Source organism: Balaenoptera musculus, chromosome 20 (genome assembly GCF_009873245.2).
Source record: "Balaenoptera musculus isolate JJ_BM4_2016_0621 chromosome 20, mBalMus1.pri.v3, whole genome shotgun sequence".
Taxonomy (NCBI): Eukaryota; Metazoa; Chordata; class Mammalia; order Artiodactyla; family Balaenopteridae; genus Balaenoptera; species Balaenoptera musculus.
The window spans coordinates 42,079,244-42,095,597 of NC_045804.1; the positions used below are offsets into that span (position 1 = coordinate 42,079,244).

A 16,354-nucleotide genomic window follows, 5' to 3' on the forward strand; every position below is an offset into this window, starting at 1 on the left:
TCCCTGGTTATTTCTTTAGGAGACTGACATCTGACAGTAGAATTACTGTATTAAGGGATATAACTGTTTTAAAGAATATTGATAAGTATTGCCAATTTGCAATGTATGAAAATACTTTCAAGCACTGTGGGTATTATATTTCTTATTTTTACCATTTTAATAGGTGAAAAGTGATATATCCTTGTTTTAATGTGCATTTCTTTGATATCAGTGCAGTTAATGCATTTTTCCTGGCTCTCGTGTCTTTTCATGTTTGGCTATTTTTTGACCTTTTTTTTTTTACTAATTTATAGGAGTTTTTTATGTACTAAGAATAGTAATCTTTAGTTCGTCTCTTCTTTTTGGCAAATAATTTGCCCCCAGCTTTTTTTTTTGTGGTGTTTTTTGAGGTCCAGAGGTTTTGTATGTTTGATTTCTATTGTTGAAAACCCTGTCTCTTGCTGAGGACAACTCAGTATTTTTTCCCCCATGCAGTTAACTAAATTTTCCACAACACCGTTTGTAGCCATTTTTGTCTCTGCTGATTTGTAATACTACCTTTATTATATATTAAATTCCTATGAATATTAGAGTCTATTTTAGGGCATCTTTATTATGAACTTTTGTACCCAAAATGGTGTTTGTGTGTCATTTGTTTTAAAATAAGAAAAATCTCCTCTTTCTCCACTCCGTTAAGTCCCAGGAAGTTCAACATTTAAATCCTTAAAGGGCTTTTTTATTTTAGGAAAGAGATACATGTTGCACATAAGAGATGAGAGTAAAGAGGGTGGTGGGTGATTCCTTGAAGCAGCAATCCCCAGCCTCTTCGGCACCAGGGACCGGTTTTGTGGAAGACAGTTCTTCCACAGACGGGGGTGGGGGGTGGTTTCGGGATGATTCAAGCGCATTACATTTTTTTTTTTTAATTTTTATTTTATTTTATTTTATTTATTTATTTATGGCTGTGTTGGGTCTTCGTTGCTGTGCATGGGCTTTCTCTAGTTGAGGCAAGCGGGGGCCACTCCTCATCGCGGTGCGCGGGCCTCTCACTATCGCGGCCTCTCTTGTTGCGGAGCACAGGCTCCAGACGCGCAGGCTCAGTAATTGTGGCTCACGGGCCTAGTTGCTCCGCGGCATGTGGGATCTTCCCAGACCAGGGCTCGAACCCGTGTGCCCTGCATTGGCAGGCAGATTCTCAACCACTGCGCCACCAGGGAAGCCCACAAGCGCATTACATTTATTGTGCACTTTATTTCTATTATTATTACATTGTAATATATAATGAAATAATTATACAACTCACCATAATGCCGAATCAGTGGGATCCCTGAGCTTGTTTTCCTACAACTAGATGGTCCCATCGGGGGGTGATGGGAGACAGTGACACGCTAAGTGTGTGGCTTATGTCCAGTCTACTCCATAAGATGCAGCTTGTCACTTGCCACTCACTGATAGGGTTTTGATATGAGCCTGCAAGCAACTGATTTATTATGGTCTCTGTGCAGTCACACCTCTCTGCTAATGATAATCTGTATTTGTAGCCACTCCCCAGCGCTAGCATCACTGCCTCAGCTCCACCTCAGATCATCAGGCATTAGGTTCTCATAAGGAGCGCACAACCTAGATCCCTCACATGCGCAGTTTACAGTAGGTTCCTATGAGAATCTAATGCCGCCGCTGATCTGACAGGAGGTGGAGCCCAGGTGGTAATGCGAGCAATGGGGAGCGGCTGTAAACACAGGTGAAGCTTCACTCGCTGGCCCGCTGCTCACCTCCTGCTGTGTGGCCTGGTTCCTAACAGGCCACGGACTGATACTGGTCCGTGGCCCGGGGGTTGGGGACCTCTGCCTTAAAGCAAGGCTATGAAGGTGGGTCACCCTGGGGTCGTCACACCCTGTACCCGGTTCTCACCATTGCAGGTAATGAAAATGCATGTAGCCAGTTGACCCAGAGCTGCACTGTTAGGGTGGCTTCCAGCCATGTGTGGGAACTTAAATGGATTGAAATTAGATAATTCAGTTTCTTGTTTACACTGGCCACATTTTCAAGTGTTCAACCAGCCGCATGGTTACCATACTGAACATCACAGATAACAGAACTTCTATTTCCACCATCAAATAAGGTTATATTGGACACTTGACCTAGATCCAGTGAGATTTGGGGAAACTAAGTCATGGGTCAGAACAGAACACACATTGATTGGTCACATTCTCTTCCTTGTAGGAAAGTCTACATAGAGAAAAAAATGTATGAACTGTTAGGCTAAATTTTTTCAAATGTGTATGTAAAAACAACACTCTTTGAGGGAGATGAAGGAATAGGCTGACGTCTCAGATTGTCATAAGGTGGCCTGGTGAGCAAGGACTCCCAGCTTCCAGCTTTTCTGCTATTTAAAGGTTAACGTGATTATCACACCTTGAGCAGATCTGTTATTGGAGTTCAGACAGTGGCAGAGAAGGGCAGGGAAAGCTGTCTTTAGAGTTTGGTTTATCCCCAGCCCAGGCACTGCCTAACCTCTGCTGGTCTCGTCGCCCAGGTGAGACTGTACCGGCCCAGCACAGAATGTTTAGAATTACTATGACCAATTGTCATAGCCTATAGGGTGTCTGGAACGTTTGAAGAGTTTGTTTTGATCATCCAACCTGGTTACTAATGGGTTAATTTTAAGAACTGACATTAACTCAAGGTGGGGAATCACTGGGCTCCTGAGTTGTCTCATCCATTTGTGGGTGAGTTATAGTCTAATTCTAGACCGAGTTCTAGAGAAACCTGTTTAGAGAAAAGAGTGAAATGGGGTTAGAGCTACAGTTGCATGAAAAGTTTTGAGAGCTGAGTTTTATACACTATCAGGTAGGCGCGGGTAATCAACGATTCTAACAGTTTTTGAAGCGGAAGCATGCGCAGTGTGGTGGGGTAGGGATAACACTTGGCATTCCAGACCCAGCTAGTCGTCTAGCCCTGGGATCTGCATCGTCAGGAGCTACAAAAATCAGATTCCGGGACCGGTAGGTAGGGACGGGGGCTTTCGCAGTCGGGCGCGCTCCGCCCCGTGGTCCGTCCCGCCCCTTGCCCCGGCCCCGCCTTCCTCGTGACCCCCGCGCCCCGCCCCCTGGCCGAGAGCACCCCCGGCTGATTGGCCCTCCGCGGCGTATCCTCCGGCTGGCAGCCAGGCCGGCGTGTCACGTGGCCGAGCGGCGTCCTGGGCGCCGAGCTGCGGGCCGTTGGGCATGGACTCTCGGACCGCCGGGGCCCCGGCGCTGGGGGCGGTGAAGCCGCCGCCGGGTCTGCCGCTGCTGAGCACGCGGGAGGCGCCCCCCGGCCCGGGGGTGAGCGCGGCGCGGGGCCTGGGCGCGGCTACCACCTGCGGCCCGGGGCGGGAAGTTGCGGGGCTCGCGGGGCGGGCTGGGCGGGGGCCGCGGGGAGCCGGGGAAGCGCCTCGGACCCGCCTTATGCAGCCCCGCCGTTTGGGCGCGCGCCCGAGCTGGAAACGGCCGGGCTGTGGGGCGCGGCACCCCGAGGACGTGGGTGGGCGCGCCGGGCCGGGAGGGCTGGCTGTCGGCCGCAGGGCGCCTGTGCGTCCTTGCTAAATGGGAGGTGATGCTGCTGACCCAGAGCTGGAGCCGCTACTGGGGGGCCTGGGCTGGGGCCAGGTGAGGGCAGCGAGGAGAGCGACTTTCCCTGAAGGGTCCGTGTGCCTTGGTGGGGATGCTCAGCTAAGCCTCAGCACCAGATGATGCCTCATGCGCTCTCGCCTTTTCTCTTCACTGAAACCAAAAGGCCGCGTTTGACGCAGGGTTTCCAGAAACTTGTTTTCATTTGCGCGCCAGACAGCTCCTGGCTTTTCAGAGACCGTTATTACAGTCATCTGCCCTTGTTTACAGTCAGCAATCCGTGTTAGAGGGTGAGCTCCTTGAGGGTAGGAACCCTCTGTTTAGTGCTGTAAACCCAGCGCCTAGCATAGTGCCTGGCACCGTAGACACACATATTAATTGGATGGAGGAATGGAATGCTTGTCTAAGCATCAAAGATATCATATCTTAACCAAAATATGAAAAATGTAGTGATAAGCTTATAAGGAAAATTACTGTGGGGTGCAGGTAGGATGAAACTAATTTTGTCAGAGCAGAGCAGGAAGGTTTGTGCGCTTTCTCTCCAAGATGAGACGATGGTGGTCCTGGCAAAGGCGTGGAGATGAAGAAATGCGGGGCAAATGGCTGGGAGCTTGGGTCCCGGAGCTGGGAGAGAGAAGTATGCTGCACAGGTTGATGGAGCGTGAGGGTGAGGTGTGGATGCCACGGCGTATTTTGTGCTCCAGCAGTGGAGGCCTGTTGAGTTTTTCATCAGAGGAGTCATTAAGCGTGTAAGGCTGCGCAAGATGGGTGAGTGGGAAGGCAGTTAGGGAGCTCTTGCGGTGGAAGAGATGAGAGGTCCCACTACTGGTCGGCAGGAGTGACCAGGAGTTGTCGCTGACTACAGGAGATGGAATTGACTCATTAAATCCAGGTAGGACTAGATCATGAACTAATTGGGGCAGGTGCCAAACGCAGTTTAGATGTAGGGGCAAAGACGGTGGATTTCAATTCAACAGATGTTATATTCCTGCTGTGTGCTAGGTGTTTTCATAAATGTTACCTCATTATAAACCTCCTGCAAGGTCAGAACAGTCATCCCCAATTTCCAGAGAAGGAAACCCAGGTGTGGTGGCTGAAGTGATGTGTCCAGGGTACACACTGAATGAATGGGATTGAAATCAGGTCTTCTCATGCAGGCTGTGAACATTTCTCATCCCACTTAGAAAGAGGTCTTAACAGGTGATAGGATTTCAGGAACTTTTGAGTGATGGGAGCAGAGAAGCATATGGGTGGCTATGGGAGAAGACGATTTCCCTTTAACAACTAAAGCTCTGTTGTCCCCATGTGTCAGTCAGGAGACAGAGAATTTGATAAACGAGCTGTTAACTAGACAAAAAGTTAAGTAACTGAAAAGCTAAAAACAGGGAGGTAGCCCCTGCAGGGAAACAGCGACCAGCCCTAGGGCTGACGGAACAAAGGGGTGAGGTTGGAATGACTGAAATGTACAAGCTCAGAGGAGAGGCTTTGCAGGGAGCTGAAATTCCAACCTCTGAGGAGGGGGTACTGTCCCGGCTAGTGCTAGAGTCTCCGAGCTTGGAGGAGGGGTCCTGTGGGCCCCGAGACTGAGGCTGCTCTAGAGAGGGCTTGAGAGGAGGCTGGCTCTGCACGTGCTGGCAAACTGTACACTGGATTCAGTGGCCACTCTAGGAAGACAGGCGATCCTGCTGGCAGGGGTGGTGCTGACAGGAAGAGGAAGCAGCAAGGCCCAGTCGAACAGGGCACAGCAGAGATGTGGGTGGCAGAGTCCCTGCCCCAGCCTCACAAAGGAGGGTGTATGGAAGCGTGGGTGTGGGGCTGAAATACTGGCCATACCCGAGATATCCAAGTCCTGGGTAATTGTTTCTTCTTCCCGCAGGCTGCCTTTGCCCCAGCTGGCCGCTCCGGTCAGGAGAGAGAGACTGAGAAGGCCGTGGATCGACTAGGCAAGTAGGCAGCAGAGCCTGGGGTGGGTGTTGGGAGAGACCAAGGAGGTCTGTATTGTGAAAGCTTATCATCCGCCAGAGGCCCTTTGCCTCAGTGGCATTTAAACTACCTGAAAACATAAACTGTGCCTGCCTTCTCATGTGAATGAAAAGCGCTGGTAATTAACGGCCTTACTTAAGGCAAAACATCTTATTGAAAGTAAATGATCAACCCTACTTCTAAAACTGGAAACAGAACAACAATTTTTAAATAAGCGCTCCCGTGGCTGAGGAACTCTGCACACTTGTTACTGCTGCCCTCTTAGTAAGTCTGCCAAAAATCTCCCGAGTGCACGACTAGGCCCTCTCTGGTCTGCCAGTTATTTTTTAAGACCTTCTTCCTTTTGTCGATTTCTTAGCCAGTGGAGCACAGAGCTTCCCTCATGATAGTCCTGCCCATGGTGAGGGCACCCATTGTGAAGAGGAAGGCTTTGCTGTGGATGACGAGGATTCCGATGGGGAACCGAGTCCCTGGGAGCTGTCAGAAGGGGTGTCCGGCTGTCCACGCAGGGAACAGGCTGCTGATCTTTTTAACGAGGACTGGGACTTGGAGTTGAAAGCAGATCAGGGGAATCCGTATGGTAGGTGTGGGGTTTTTGGGGTCCTGGGCCAGGCTTCTGAGACCCTCCTAAATGTTAACCCCTCAACAGTTTGGAAGAGGGACCCACATCCATGAGCTTAGCCTGATAGCTCTCATAGGTCTGAAATTTCTGTGACAGCTCCTGTTTCACATGGGGGGGAAAAAAGTGCCAGTTTTGCATTTTATTATATAATGTATTGGTCAGTTTTAACATTGAAACAATGTTACCATCTCCAAATATCTTAGTGGGAATCGAGCGGCTGCAGACAGAAGTGCTCTGTTCACCAGTTGCTTCCTCTGCGCTGCTAGGAACCGGTGTCTGAGAAGCAGGACTGTGGGTGGCGTCAGAGTGAAGGTGCTTGGGATTCTCCACCAAAGGAGGACTGTGTGTGTGTGTGTGTGTGTGTGTGTGTGTGTGTGTGTGTGTGTGTGTGTGTGTGTGTGTGTGTGTGTGTGTGTGTGTGTCTGTCTTTGTCTGTGTGTCTGTGTCTGTGTGTGCGTGCGTGTATGTGTTTAAGCAAAGACAGTGCAAGTGTCTGTCCCCTAGACATTGTTGGCTCTCTCTTTTCACTCTCCCTCCTTCCTTTAATTTGTCTTTTAAAACTGCCTGCAGATGCTGACGACATCCAGGGTTGCCTTTCTCAAGAGGTCAGACCCTGGGTGTGCTGTGCCCCGCAAGGAGACATGATCTATGACCCCAGTTGGCACCATCCACCTCCACTGATACCCCATTATTCCAAGATGGTCTTTGAAACGGGACAGTTTGATGATGCCGAAGACTGAGGGCATAGCTTTTGCCTGGTGAGTGGGTGGGCCCTCCGGGTCAACGTCTCCTTTCTTTGAGGTGAGATGTCATATCTGAGGAAACATTCCCAGTGATCCCCGAGTCGGGCACACAGACTGGTGTTAAATAAGGTCCTCTGTCCCCCAGTTCTGTTGTTGTTGTTGTTTTTAATGAGCTCCTCCTCGGAATGTGTGAGTGTTTATGTCTGTGTCGGGAAGGAATGGTGTTCTTTATAAATAAAAGTAGAAAAAAAAACCAGCATGCTTTTGCCTACTTTTTTAACCCCCTTTTTCATTAGATACTTCTGAGCAAAGCCTCACTCCTTCATTTAAAGCCCCTCACTTACATTTTCAGGATTGATGTTGTCTGAGATGAAACTACTCTGTGAAAGAAAACGATACTTGAGTTTTTGCCTCTGTAGATCTGGCCCTATTGACCAGAGATTGGAACCCAAGAGACACTGGTGACTTTGCGGCTGACTGCTATTCCTGTTGATGGAAAATTGACCATTTACTTACTTAACAAGGACTTTCTGTAGGCTGGAAAATGAAATGGCAAATTAATTAAACCAGCAGTTGTATAGCCCTCAGTTGGCATGAAAGGATATTACACTCTACTTTCCATTTAACCTTTTAATCCTTACAGTTACTTACATGTCACTTAAATTTTTTTTTTAACCTCATTTGGGAGATGAGGAAAATAAGGCTCAAAATGTTTTGACCTCTCCCAGATCACACAGCCAGGAAACGGCAGAAATGTGACCTGAACCCTCACATGACTCTGAAGTCTGTTCCCATGGTTGCCCATGTGTGTGTGTGTGTGTGTGTGTGTGTGTGTGAGCCTGGAGGTGGGACCTGGGGACCACACCTCGGCAGGTCTGTGACACACCAGACCATGTCACCGTTGCCTCTTGGGCAGGCTAGGGATTGCTTCTTACCTCCCTGCCTCCGTATTGAAGCTGAATCAAGAAAAAGTTTCAGACCTGAAATCCACGGCAGTTAAATGAACAATTAACCATTTAAGCTATTTTTCAGAGACCCCATAAAATGTGTGAATAAGGCAGCACCTTATGAGGGAGGGCAATAGCTTTGGCTGTGAGGAGCCCTCATGGCCAAGGTTGTCCTAGGGAGAAAAAATGGTCCCTTCCGCTGTCCTTGCTGGAGAGACAGTCGTAGACCACATCCCCACACCACTCTTGCTTTACTCCTCCCAGTGCCATGGCTGATTAGACCATGAGTGTGTCTGACGTGAAAAGAGGAACTTGAGAAATTGAGCTAAGAAACACTGAGGGCTTGAGGAGCGTGGCAGAGCTGCCAAATAGAAAGGTGGTGTTATGGACAGGTTACGTCGGCCCATGTGCAATTATGAGGCAGCTGAAACTGAGTAAAAGCAGAAGTCACGAGATGGGGAGATTACACGTATGTCAGAGGGAGGGACGGAAGAAAGAATAAGGAAAGTACACGTGCATGAGTATCTGAGCAAAGAAAATTTACAAGCTGCCGCTGCTGGGATCCATGGAATGGTTGTGAATTTAGACTCTCCTGCTTTTCAAAAGTTACTCTTTGCAGTTCCTCCCGGTTCTTTCCAGCAATATTCTCTTAAGAGTTAAAGACATTAGAATGGCTTTCACACCCAAAAGTTGTGTGTGTCAGGAGAAAAAGAAAAGGGGGGAGGGGCTAGTCAGTTGTTCTGATTTAGGTATCGTTCTGGTGCCCCTCCTAGGATGGATCAAACAGAGAAGGATGGAGATGGGTAACTCCCCAGGCTGTGAACACTGGTTCACAGCCTGGGGGGTTAAGTGGGGTGAAGGGGGGGTGAAGTTCAAGTAAGAAAAAGAAAGTAGGGATGTGGAAAAATACTAATGATATAATAAGTGAAAATATAGACTATAAAACCACTCTGATTATACTGGAAACATGAAAAAATGGCATATGTAAGTGATAAGGATTAATATGGACAAATGGAAACAATTTGATTAGACGGTGGAGGTGTTGGCAGTTTGCTTTTATATTTTTGTTATTTTAATATAGATTTTGCAATGAGGTATTTAAAGACAAGTTGTTATCCTAAAACAGAGTTGCCTCCTCTGCCTAGCCTTCCCCATTCTCTCTGACAAATATCCCAACACTTGGCTCCCTCTGCTGCAATCACCGGCTTACGGGTCCACCTCCCTCCTTAGGGTGAGTGCTGTTTGAAGGCAGGACCACATCTTACTCCTCAGCACCCCTGTTTCATAGCATGGAGCCCAGCATGAAAACATTCAGTAAATACTGGCTCAAATTCAGTCTTCTTCAGTAATGGTGCAGTATTTGCCCAGGCTGTGTTTAGGGTTGACTGACAACATCCCAAGCTGGTGATGGAAGAACAAGGTAGGGACTTCCCTGAAGGTCCAGTGGTTATGACTCCGTGCGTCCATTGCAGGGGGCACAGTTTTGATCCCTGGTTGGGGCACTAAGATCCCGCATGCCGCACAGCATGGCCAAAAAATGAAATAATTACCTCAGAAGGAGCCCCTTCATTGCTGGCTGGTGCTACTTGTTGGAAAAGTCTCTCTTGTATGGAGTTGGAGTCTACCCATTTGGTGGTCGTGGTCTGCTCTGTGGTCCTGACACTCTTTCCAATGTAGGAAATGAGCACTCTTATCCTCTCTCTGGCTTTTCCTTTTCTAGGCTGTTGTAAACATGTGTCTGGAATCAGGGGGCCGGGGGTGGGGGGAAGGAGGTGGAAGGGGAAGGGAGAGGGGACTGTTTTGGGGATTTTTTGAGGTTTTGGCAGGCATTGCAGCATTGAAAGAGGTTGAGCTTGTTCAGCGAGGGCTTGTGGAATAGAGGAGGGCCAAGGACAGCGCCCTGGGGAGCGTTAGCGATTACAGGGTAAACGGAAGAATCGGATCCCAAGGGCAGGCTGTGGCAGAGGAGGAGGAAAACCAGGTGAGTGTAGGCACCACTCAAGCCAAATCTAAGGAGAAGAGAGTTTTAAGGAAGAGGGAGCGGCCGTCTCTTCTAGAGAGAGGCAAAGTAAGATGCAGGCTGAAAAGGTATTTTGGGATGTGGGAATCAGAAAGTGCTCAGAGAATGTATTGACTTGGGGCAGGGATGGGGACAGGGCATTGCAGGCTAACACATTTTGGGGGACGCACCTGAGCTACTGTTTCTCTTGGCTGGGGGGGCAATGGTGACATCCGGCCAACTTCTCTCAGAATGCACAAGCCAGGCTGGAAGAGGCAGCCATGGGACAGAAAAGGAGGGACCAGGGAGAGGTGGGCAGAGGCTGCTGGAGAAATAGAGGCACGAAGGGACTGTTTGGAGGGACAGAAGAGAAACTCTTATTCTGGCGTTTCTTTCAGACAAAATCATTTACCAGGAAAGAAACCACAGCTGACCACTTTAAAAATCTTGGGTGATGGAAAAGAGAGGAAAAATGTTATTTATCGTGTGGCTGGATGACATTTCAGATACACCCTCATTTCTCTCCTGCCCTCTCTCCGTGCAAGCAGGCTCATTGCCTTAGTGGAGGCATGTGACAGAGTCGAAACAGCCAAGAAATTTTTTTAGTTTTGGTTTTACAAAAAGGGATTTTTAAATTAAAAAAAAATTTTTTTTGGTAAGGAGGCAAGGGAGTTTGGGGCCAACAGACTATGAATCTTGTAGACATTTGGGAAGAAAGAATTTTCCCCAGGCCAAAAAAAAAAAAAAAAATTCCCTGGGCTATGAGAAGGAAGATGGAGAGAAAGAGAGAGAGATCTGGAGACGCTGAGAGCAGATGGAATGATGATCCCTGCTTCTTGGTGTGTCCCTGGGGAGTTAGGTCCCCAGAGACTGATAGATGTTGGTTCTTTTAGGCAGTCAGGACCATCTGGCAAAAGGTGCCCAGGCCTTGAGCATGCAGAGAACCTGATGGACCCAGAGGGGCCGTGGGACAAAGAGGACCTGTGAAGATGGATATTGGATGACGTCATGCACTGCTTGAGGAAGTGAGAACCCCAGAAGGCCCAGATGGAAGCTCGGTGTCGGAAATTGGGATGGTCAGAGAGACGACAGTTTTGCTTCTTGAACCCCCAAGATGCAGGAGATGCAGAGTTAACAGAAGCCTAGATGAGAACGACTTACTGCTGGAGGCAGGGGACCAGACCATCAGGTAGGTAGAGAATGGCATATTGAAAGTATCATCATGGGTTGATTCATATCAGAGTGCTGATAATTTTTTCTTCGTTTTTATTTTCTATCTGGATGAAAAACTTGCCATTTTTGTACTGTGGCAGAACAAACAGAATTGTGCTGTTCACAGTTTGTATAAGTGGTTTTGTGTATTATTATTTTTTTAAGTTACAAATGCATTGGAAGTTTCCTGGGTACTCTTTTTTAAAAATTTTATTTATTTTTATTTTTGGCTGCGTTGGGTCTTTGTTGCTGCGCACGGGCTTTAGCTGCGGCGAGCGGGGGCTGCTCTTCATTGCAGTGCGCAGGCTTCTCATTAAGGTGGCTTCTCTTGTTGTGGAGCACGGGCTCTAGGTGCGCAGACTTCAGTAGTTGTGGCACACGGGCTTACTTGCTCCCCGGCATGTGGGACCTTCCCGGACCAGGGCTCGAACCCGTGTCCCCAGCGTTGGCAGGCGGATTCTTAACAACTGCGCCACCAGGGAAGTCCCAGTTTTGTGTATTTTTGATGGCTCTGGTGTGTTTCTGTCTGTTATAGCTTTCTTCCCTTTGGGAAGGTCTGGGGGAATGTACCCTTTCACCCCACCCCTAAATTAGTTTGGTGCTGTTTATAGTGGGGACAGTTTGGTCATCCTGAGACCCCAGGGCGGGGATGGTAGATGGTGCTTCCCCTAGCTTTCTCTCAGATGCCTGGGTGGCTGGGTGGGTTGACTGTGAAGGCTGCAGGGACCACTCTCTTTATATACAGAAGCAGCTGGCTGGACTCTGCAAGGCTCCAGTGCCCTGAGGAAATCGGAGACTGTCTTCCAGGGGGACGGAAGCACACTCACTGGCTAAGTAAATATCTTGGCGCTGCACTGCCCTTGGTTTTCCGGAGTTTGCATTCTTGGGCCCAGCTTTTCACAGGATGGTTGGACTATGGAGAAAGAGGAAAAAACACAAAAAACACAAAAAACAACCCAATTCTCTGGCTGTAGCCCATCTGGATTCTGCCTCCCAGTTCTCCCAGAGCAGATTCCCCACCCAAATAGCAGAATGCTGGATCTGGAGCACTCTGTGTGAGCGTGCACACGTGTGTGTGAGTGTGGCAGGCCCAGGAGAAGTTGGAGGGTGTAACAGGAGGCCAAGCAGCACGGCTGGCTCCCACTTTGTTGACTTAGCGAGTCTGGCTGCAAAGCCAAGGCCTTTGGAAAGAACGGCCCCCCAGCTTCCGGCAGTTTCTGTTGAGCTGGTTCCAGGACTGAGCTAGATCCTGCAGGTGCTGATGGGCAGGAGGAGAGTTCAGTTGGGTTCCAGGGCACCAAGGTTTGGAGAGTTCCACCAGGATTTGTGCTTGCTGCGGGCCTGGGGAAAAAAACACAGCCACAGTTTCAGAAGGAGATATTTCTCTCCGTCTTACAGGATTCTCCGGTCCTCCCCTTTGAGTCAGAGAGAGAAATTTCCCCAGGAGGCAGGCTCCCACTCTCTGACCATTGCAAGGTACAGTTGGCTTTCCTTTTTTACTTTTTCTTCCACCCACCCTCCCCTTTTCTGGTGAAGTGATTTTGATTTCAAAAGCCATTTCCTCTGACAGCTTCTCATTAGCTGTTGAACAAATGTGGCAGATATAAGTCAGAGCCATGTGTTTGGCAACCCAAGGCAGGCGCCTGAATTTCTCCTGGCTGCCGCCTGTAGCGTTATTCCATCCCTCCAGCAGGTGGCAGTAAAGACCCATCGCCGCTCTGTCTCCTGCGTGACCCACGGGGAGGGAAGAGTGAGGGGCCCTGGAGGAGATGCTGAGCTTGCTCGGGGTTACCTTCCTGTCAGTGGGCTTCCTACTGGTTGGCAAGCTCACCTGTGAGTTCATGGCAGGATTTACTCCTGATTTTATAGATGGGTTTTCTCAGAAAAAGTTACTGTGAAATTTAGGGTAAGAGTCATCATTATCCCCCTCTCCCCTACCCCAGCACCTACCCCAGAGTCTGGCATATAGTAAGTGCTTAATATATGCTTGCTGTGTAGATATATATTTTTTTAAGAGAGTAGATCTTTTTATTTTTAATTAATTAATTTATTTTATTTATCTTTGGCTTCGTTGGGTCTTTGTTGCTGCGCGCGGGCTTTCTCTAGTTGCGGCGAGCAGGGGCTACTCTTCATTGCAGTGCGCGGGCTTCTCATTGCGGAGCATGGGCTCTAGGCGCACGGGCTTCGGTAGGTGTGCCACGCAGGCTCAGTAGTTGTGGCTCGCAGGCTCTAGAGTGCAGGCTCAGTAGTTGTGGCGCACGGGCTTAGTTGCTCCGCGGCATGTGGGATCTTCCCAGACCAGGGCTCGAACCCGTGTCCCCTGCATTGGCAGGCAGGTTCTTAACCACTGCGCCACCAGGGAAGCCCTGCTGTGTAGATTTGATCTTTAGTCGTCAATTTATTTCTGAACACCTGCTATATACTGTGTACTCAGGATGGACCTGGTTTCTGCTTTCAGGGAACTCAGAGTCTAGGGGGAAGTTGATGGCACATAAATGGACCCTTATGTTAGCACAGGAGAACTACAAAAGCCCAGGGTATGGTGGGAACCCAGAAGAAGGGGTGGGAGGTCAAGGAGACCCCTCAAAGCAGACAGCCTAGAAGCTGAGTCCTGGAGGACTTGGCCAGGAAGTGGGATGGGTGATCGCCCAGGCAGAGGGAGCTGTGTGTGCAAAGGCCCCCAGGTGTGAGAGGTCTTGTGTGTTTGGGGACATGGTGAGGGATGGTCAGGTAAGCAAGAGTCCTTGGAAGCTATGCCAAGGGGCTTGCAGGGGTCTTAGCAGGAACGTGTCCTGGGCAGATTTTCACTTTCGGAAGAACTTTCTAGTTCCTGGTGGAAACTGGTGGGAGGAGGCTGAGACTCAAGCCAGGGAGGTCAGTCGGGGCTGTAATCTAGTAAGAGAGGATGGGGACCTAAACTAGGGTGATAGCTATGGAGATGGAGGGGAACGAACAGATTGGGACTATTTATAGAAGTGGGGACAGATTGGCTGTAAGGGTAGAGCGAGAGACAGGAAAGAGTCTGGGATGAGCTTGAGGTCCGTCCTGGCTTGGGCAACCAGGTGGATGAAACAGTCTCTTATGAGTGAATGATCTTTAGATTCATAAGACCTTTCACAGCCAGTATTTTAAGAGGAAGGTGCTCCCTGTTCCAGATGTTCAACTTTGCTCTCAGGGTTTGGAGGACTCCCCGGGGCTGTGTAGCCCTCCACCTTGAACTTCACCTGTGAAGCTCACACGTACAGGGCACCCTCTGTCTTTCCTATGCTCGGAGAGCAGATGCTCAGGAGATGGAACCTTCTTGCACATGGTGTGTGGGGTGGACACTCTGATTGCCTCCCTTACATCCATTGCCCTCCTCTTGATGATCACCCCTTCCTCGTGTCTCTCATGGACCATGGGGAAAGCTAACCCCACCCCTGGACGTAGGGGTGGGGTATGGGGGTCAGGTCTAAGTTGACCTGTATATCTCATCTTCTGTATGAGTCTCCTAGGCCTGCTTAACAAATAACCATGAACTTGGTGGCTTAAGACAACAGAAACTTATTTTCTCGCAGTTCTGGAGTCCAGAAGTTCAAAATCAAGTTATCGGCAGGGCTGTGCCCCCTCCAGAGGCTCTAGGGGAGATTCTGTTCCTTAATCCCTTCAGCTTCCGGTGGCTGCCGGAATCCTTGGCTTGTAGCTGCTCAGCCCAGGCACTGCCTCCCCTTCACAAGCCTCTCCTATTCTCTTCTGCCTCTTGTTAGGATACTTGTCATCGGATTTAGGGCCTACCTGGGTTATCCAGGATGATGTCATCACAAGATCCTTAACTTAATTGCATCTACAAAGACCATTTTTCCCAATAAGGTCACATTCACAGGTCCAGGGGTTAGGAGGGAGACATATCTTTTGGGGGGCTGCCGTTCAACCCACTACAGCCTCTGTGGGTGGCAAGACAATGAAATGGGGACCATGATGACATCATTGAGCCCCTATGGACCAACCCCGGAAGCCTGCCTGCTTCAGGACTGTCAGTTATGCAATTCAATAAATCCTCCTTACTGCTTTGACGTGACTTTCCCCCGTCGCTTGCTGCTGAATGCCTCCCGACTGATAATATGTGCCCATTTGGAGTCCTGCATGCGGGCAGTTGGGTGTGGGGAGAGATCACAGCAATTGGAATTCTCCTCTGCTGGGCTCTATTGTTGACACTCTGTGTGACCTTGGGCAGACCACAGGCTCCCTGACCATCGGTTTGAATGCATAAATGGGGCCCTTGTCCCTGCGAAAGGCTCTTCAAAATGGAAGCCACTGTGGTTTCTGTTGTTATGGCCTCTGCATTCCAAGAAAGACGTAATAGAACTGGAAAGGGGCCAAACAATGGAGTGATGAAGGGCTTTTTACCATCAGGGCAAGCTCCACAGTGAGAATTCTCCAGCCGGGAAGGATGGAGGCTGCGGAGGGGACAGAACTAAAGTCCTTTCTATGATAAGGCATATCCACAAGGCGGAACAGACTTGTTCCTCAAATCCCAGAGTCCTTAGAAGTCTAGGGGGGTACTCCTGAAACTTTGAGAAGTTGTTTCAGGGCAAATGATAGGAAGCGCTCTTTTCAACGGTGGAAAGGTTGACTGGAGGCATGTGGGCAGCGCGGTGTCCTGCACGCGGCATTGGGGAGACCTGGGTTCCACTCCTGGCCCCAGTGGTGTGACGGTGAGCAATCCTCTTTTCTCCCTGAGTCTCAGAGTGCTCGCTGGTAAATTGAGGGGCAATAAACCTGGCAGTAAGCCAGGAGTGAACTTCTACAGACTCACCACTGCGCTCCCCACCCCCCAGCGTTGACACCCCTGAGATCAGCTTCCTGCTTGTTACTAGTTTCTATCATGGGCTCACTGCAGAACCCCTGTGCATGCATGAGGTCTTCTCTCCTCTCCCTTACTCAGAACCACTTAAGCAATTCTCTCCTACCTTTCCTACATCATCTATTTCGCCCTCCTTACCACTATCATTTCTCCCATCTGAAAACAACCCTCCCGTAATCCCACTTCTCTCTCTAGCTCCTGCCCACTTTCTCAGCCCTATTCTGCAGCAAAACACCTTGCGAGAATTGTCTGTACTTGTCTCTTTTGCTCAATGAATCTTTACAAAATGAACACACTCATGTAACTACCATCTAGGTTTTCGAAAAAAAGCAATATTATCAATACCTCAGAAGCCCTGTCTTCCTCCCAATCACTTACCCCTCTCTACACCCCAAAATAACAACCATCCCGACTT

At 49.3% G+C, this 16,354-nt stretch overlaps 1 protein-coding gene across 5 annotated transcripts in view; it reads left to right on the top strand.

Annotated features, from left to right (window-relative positions):
• Positions 1-3,150: 3,150 nt before the first annotated feature.
• COPRS (coordinator of PRMT5 and differentiation stimulator) overlaps positions 3,151-16,354 on the top strand; it is a 31,191-nt gene continuing 17,987 nt past the window's right edge. Inside the window, exons 1-6 of one of the 5 annotated variants that reach the window (XR_005017720.1) lie at positions 3,157-3,305; positions 5,467-5,533; positions 5,932-6,153; positions 6,766-6,953; positions 10,778-11,073; positions 11,842-12,039. Coding sequence is in view for 3 of the 5 variants with exons in the window: in XM_036836006.1 (XP_036691901.1) it covers positions 3,207-3,305; positions 5,467-5,533; positions 5,932-6,153; positions 6,766-6,935 (558 nt within the window). In the remaining 2 variants the exon portion in view is untranslated. The other 4 variants (XR_005017721.1, XM_036836006.1, XM_036836008.1 and 1 more) reach the window with 4 other exon arrangements.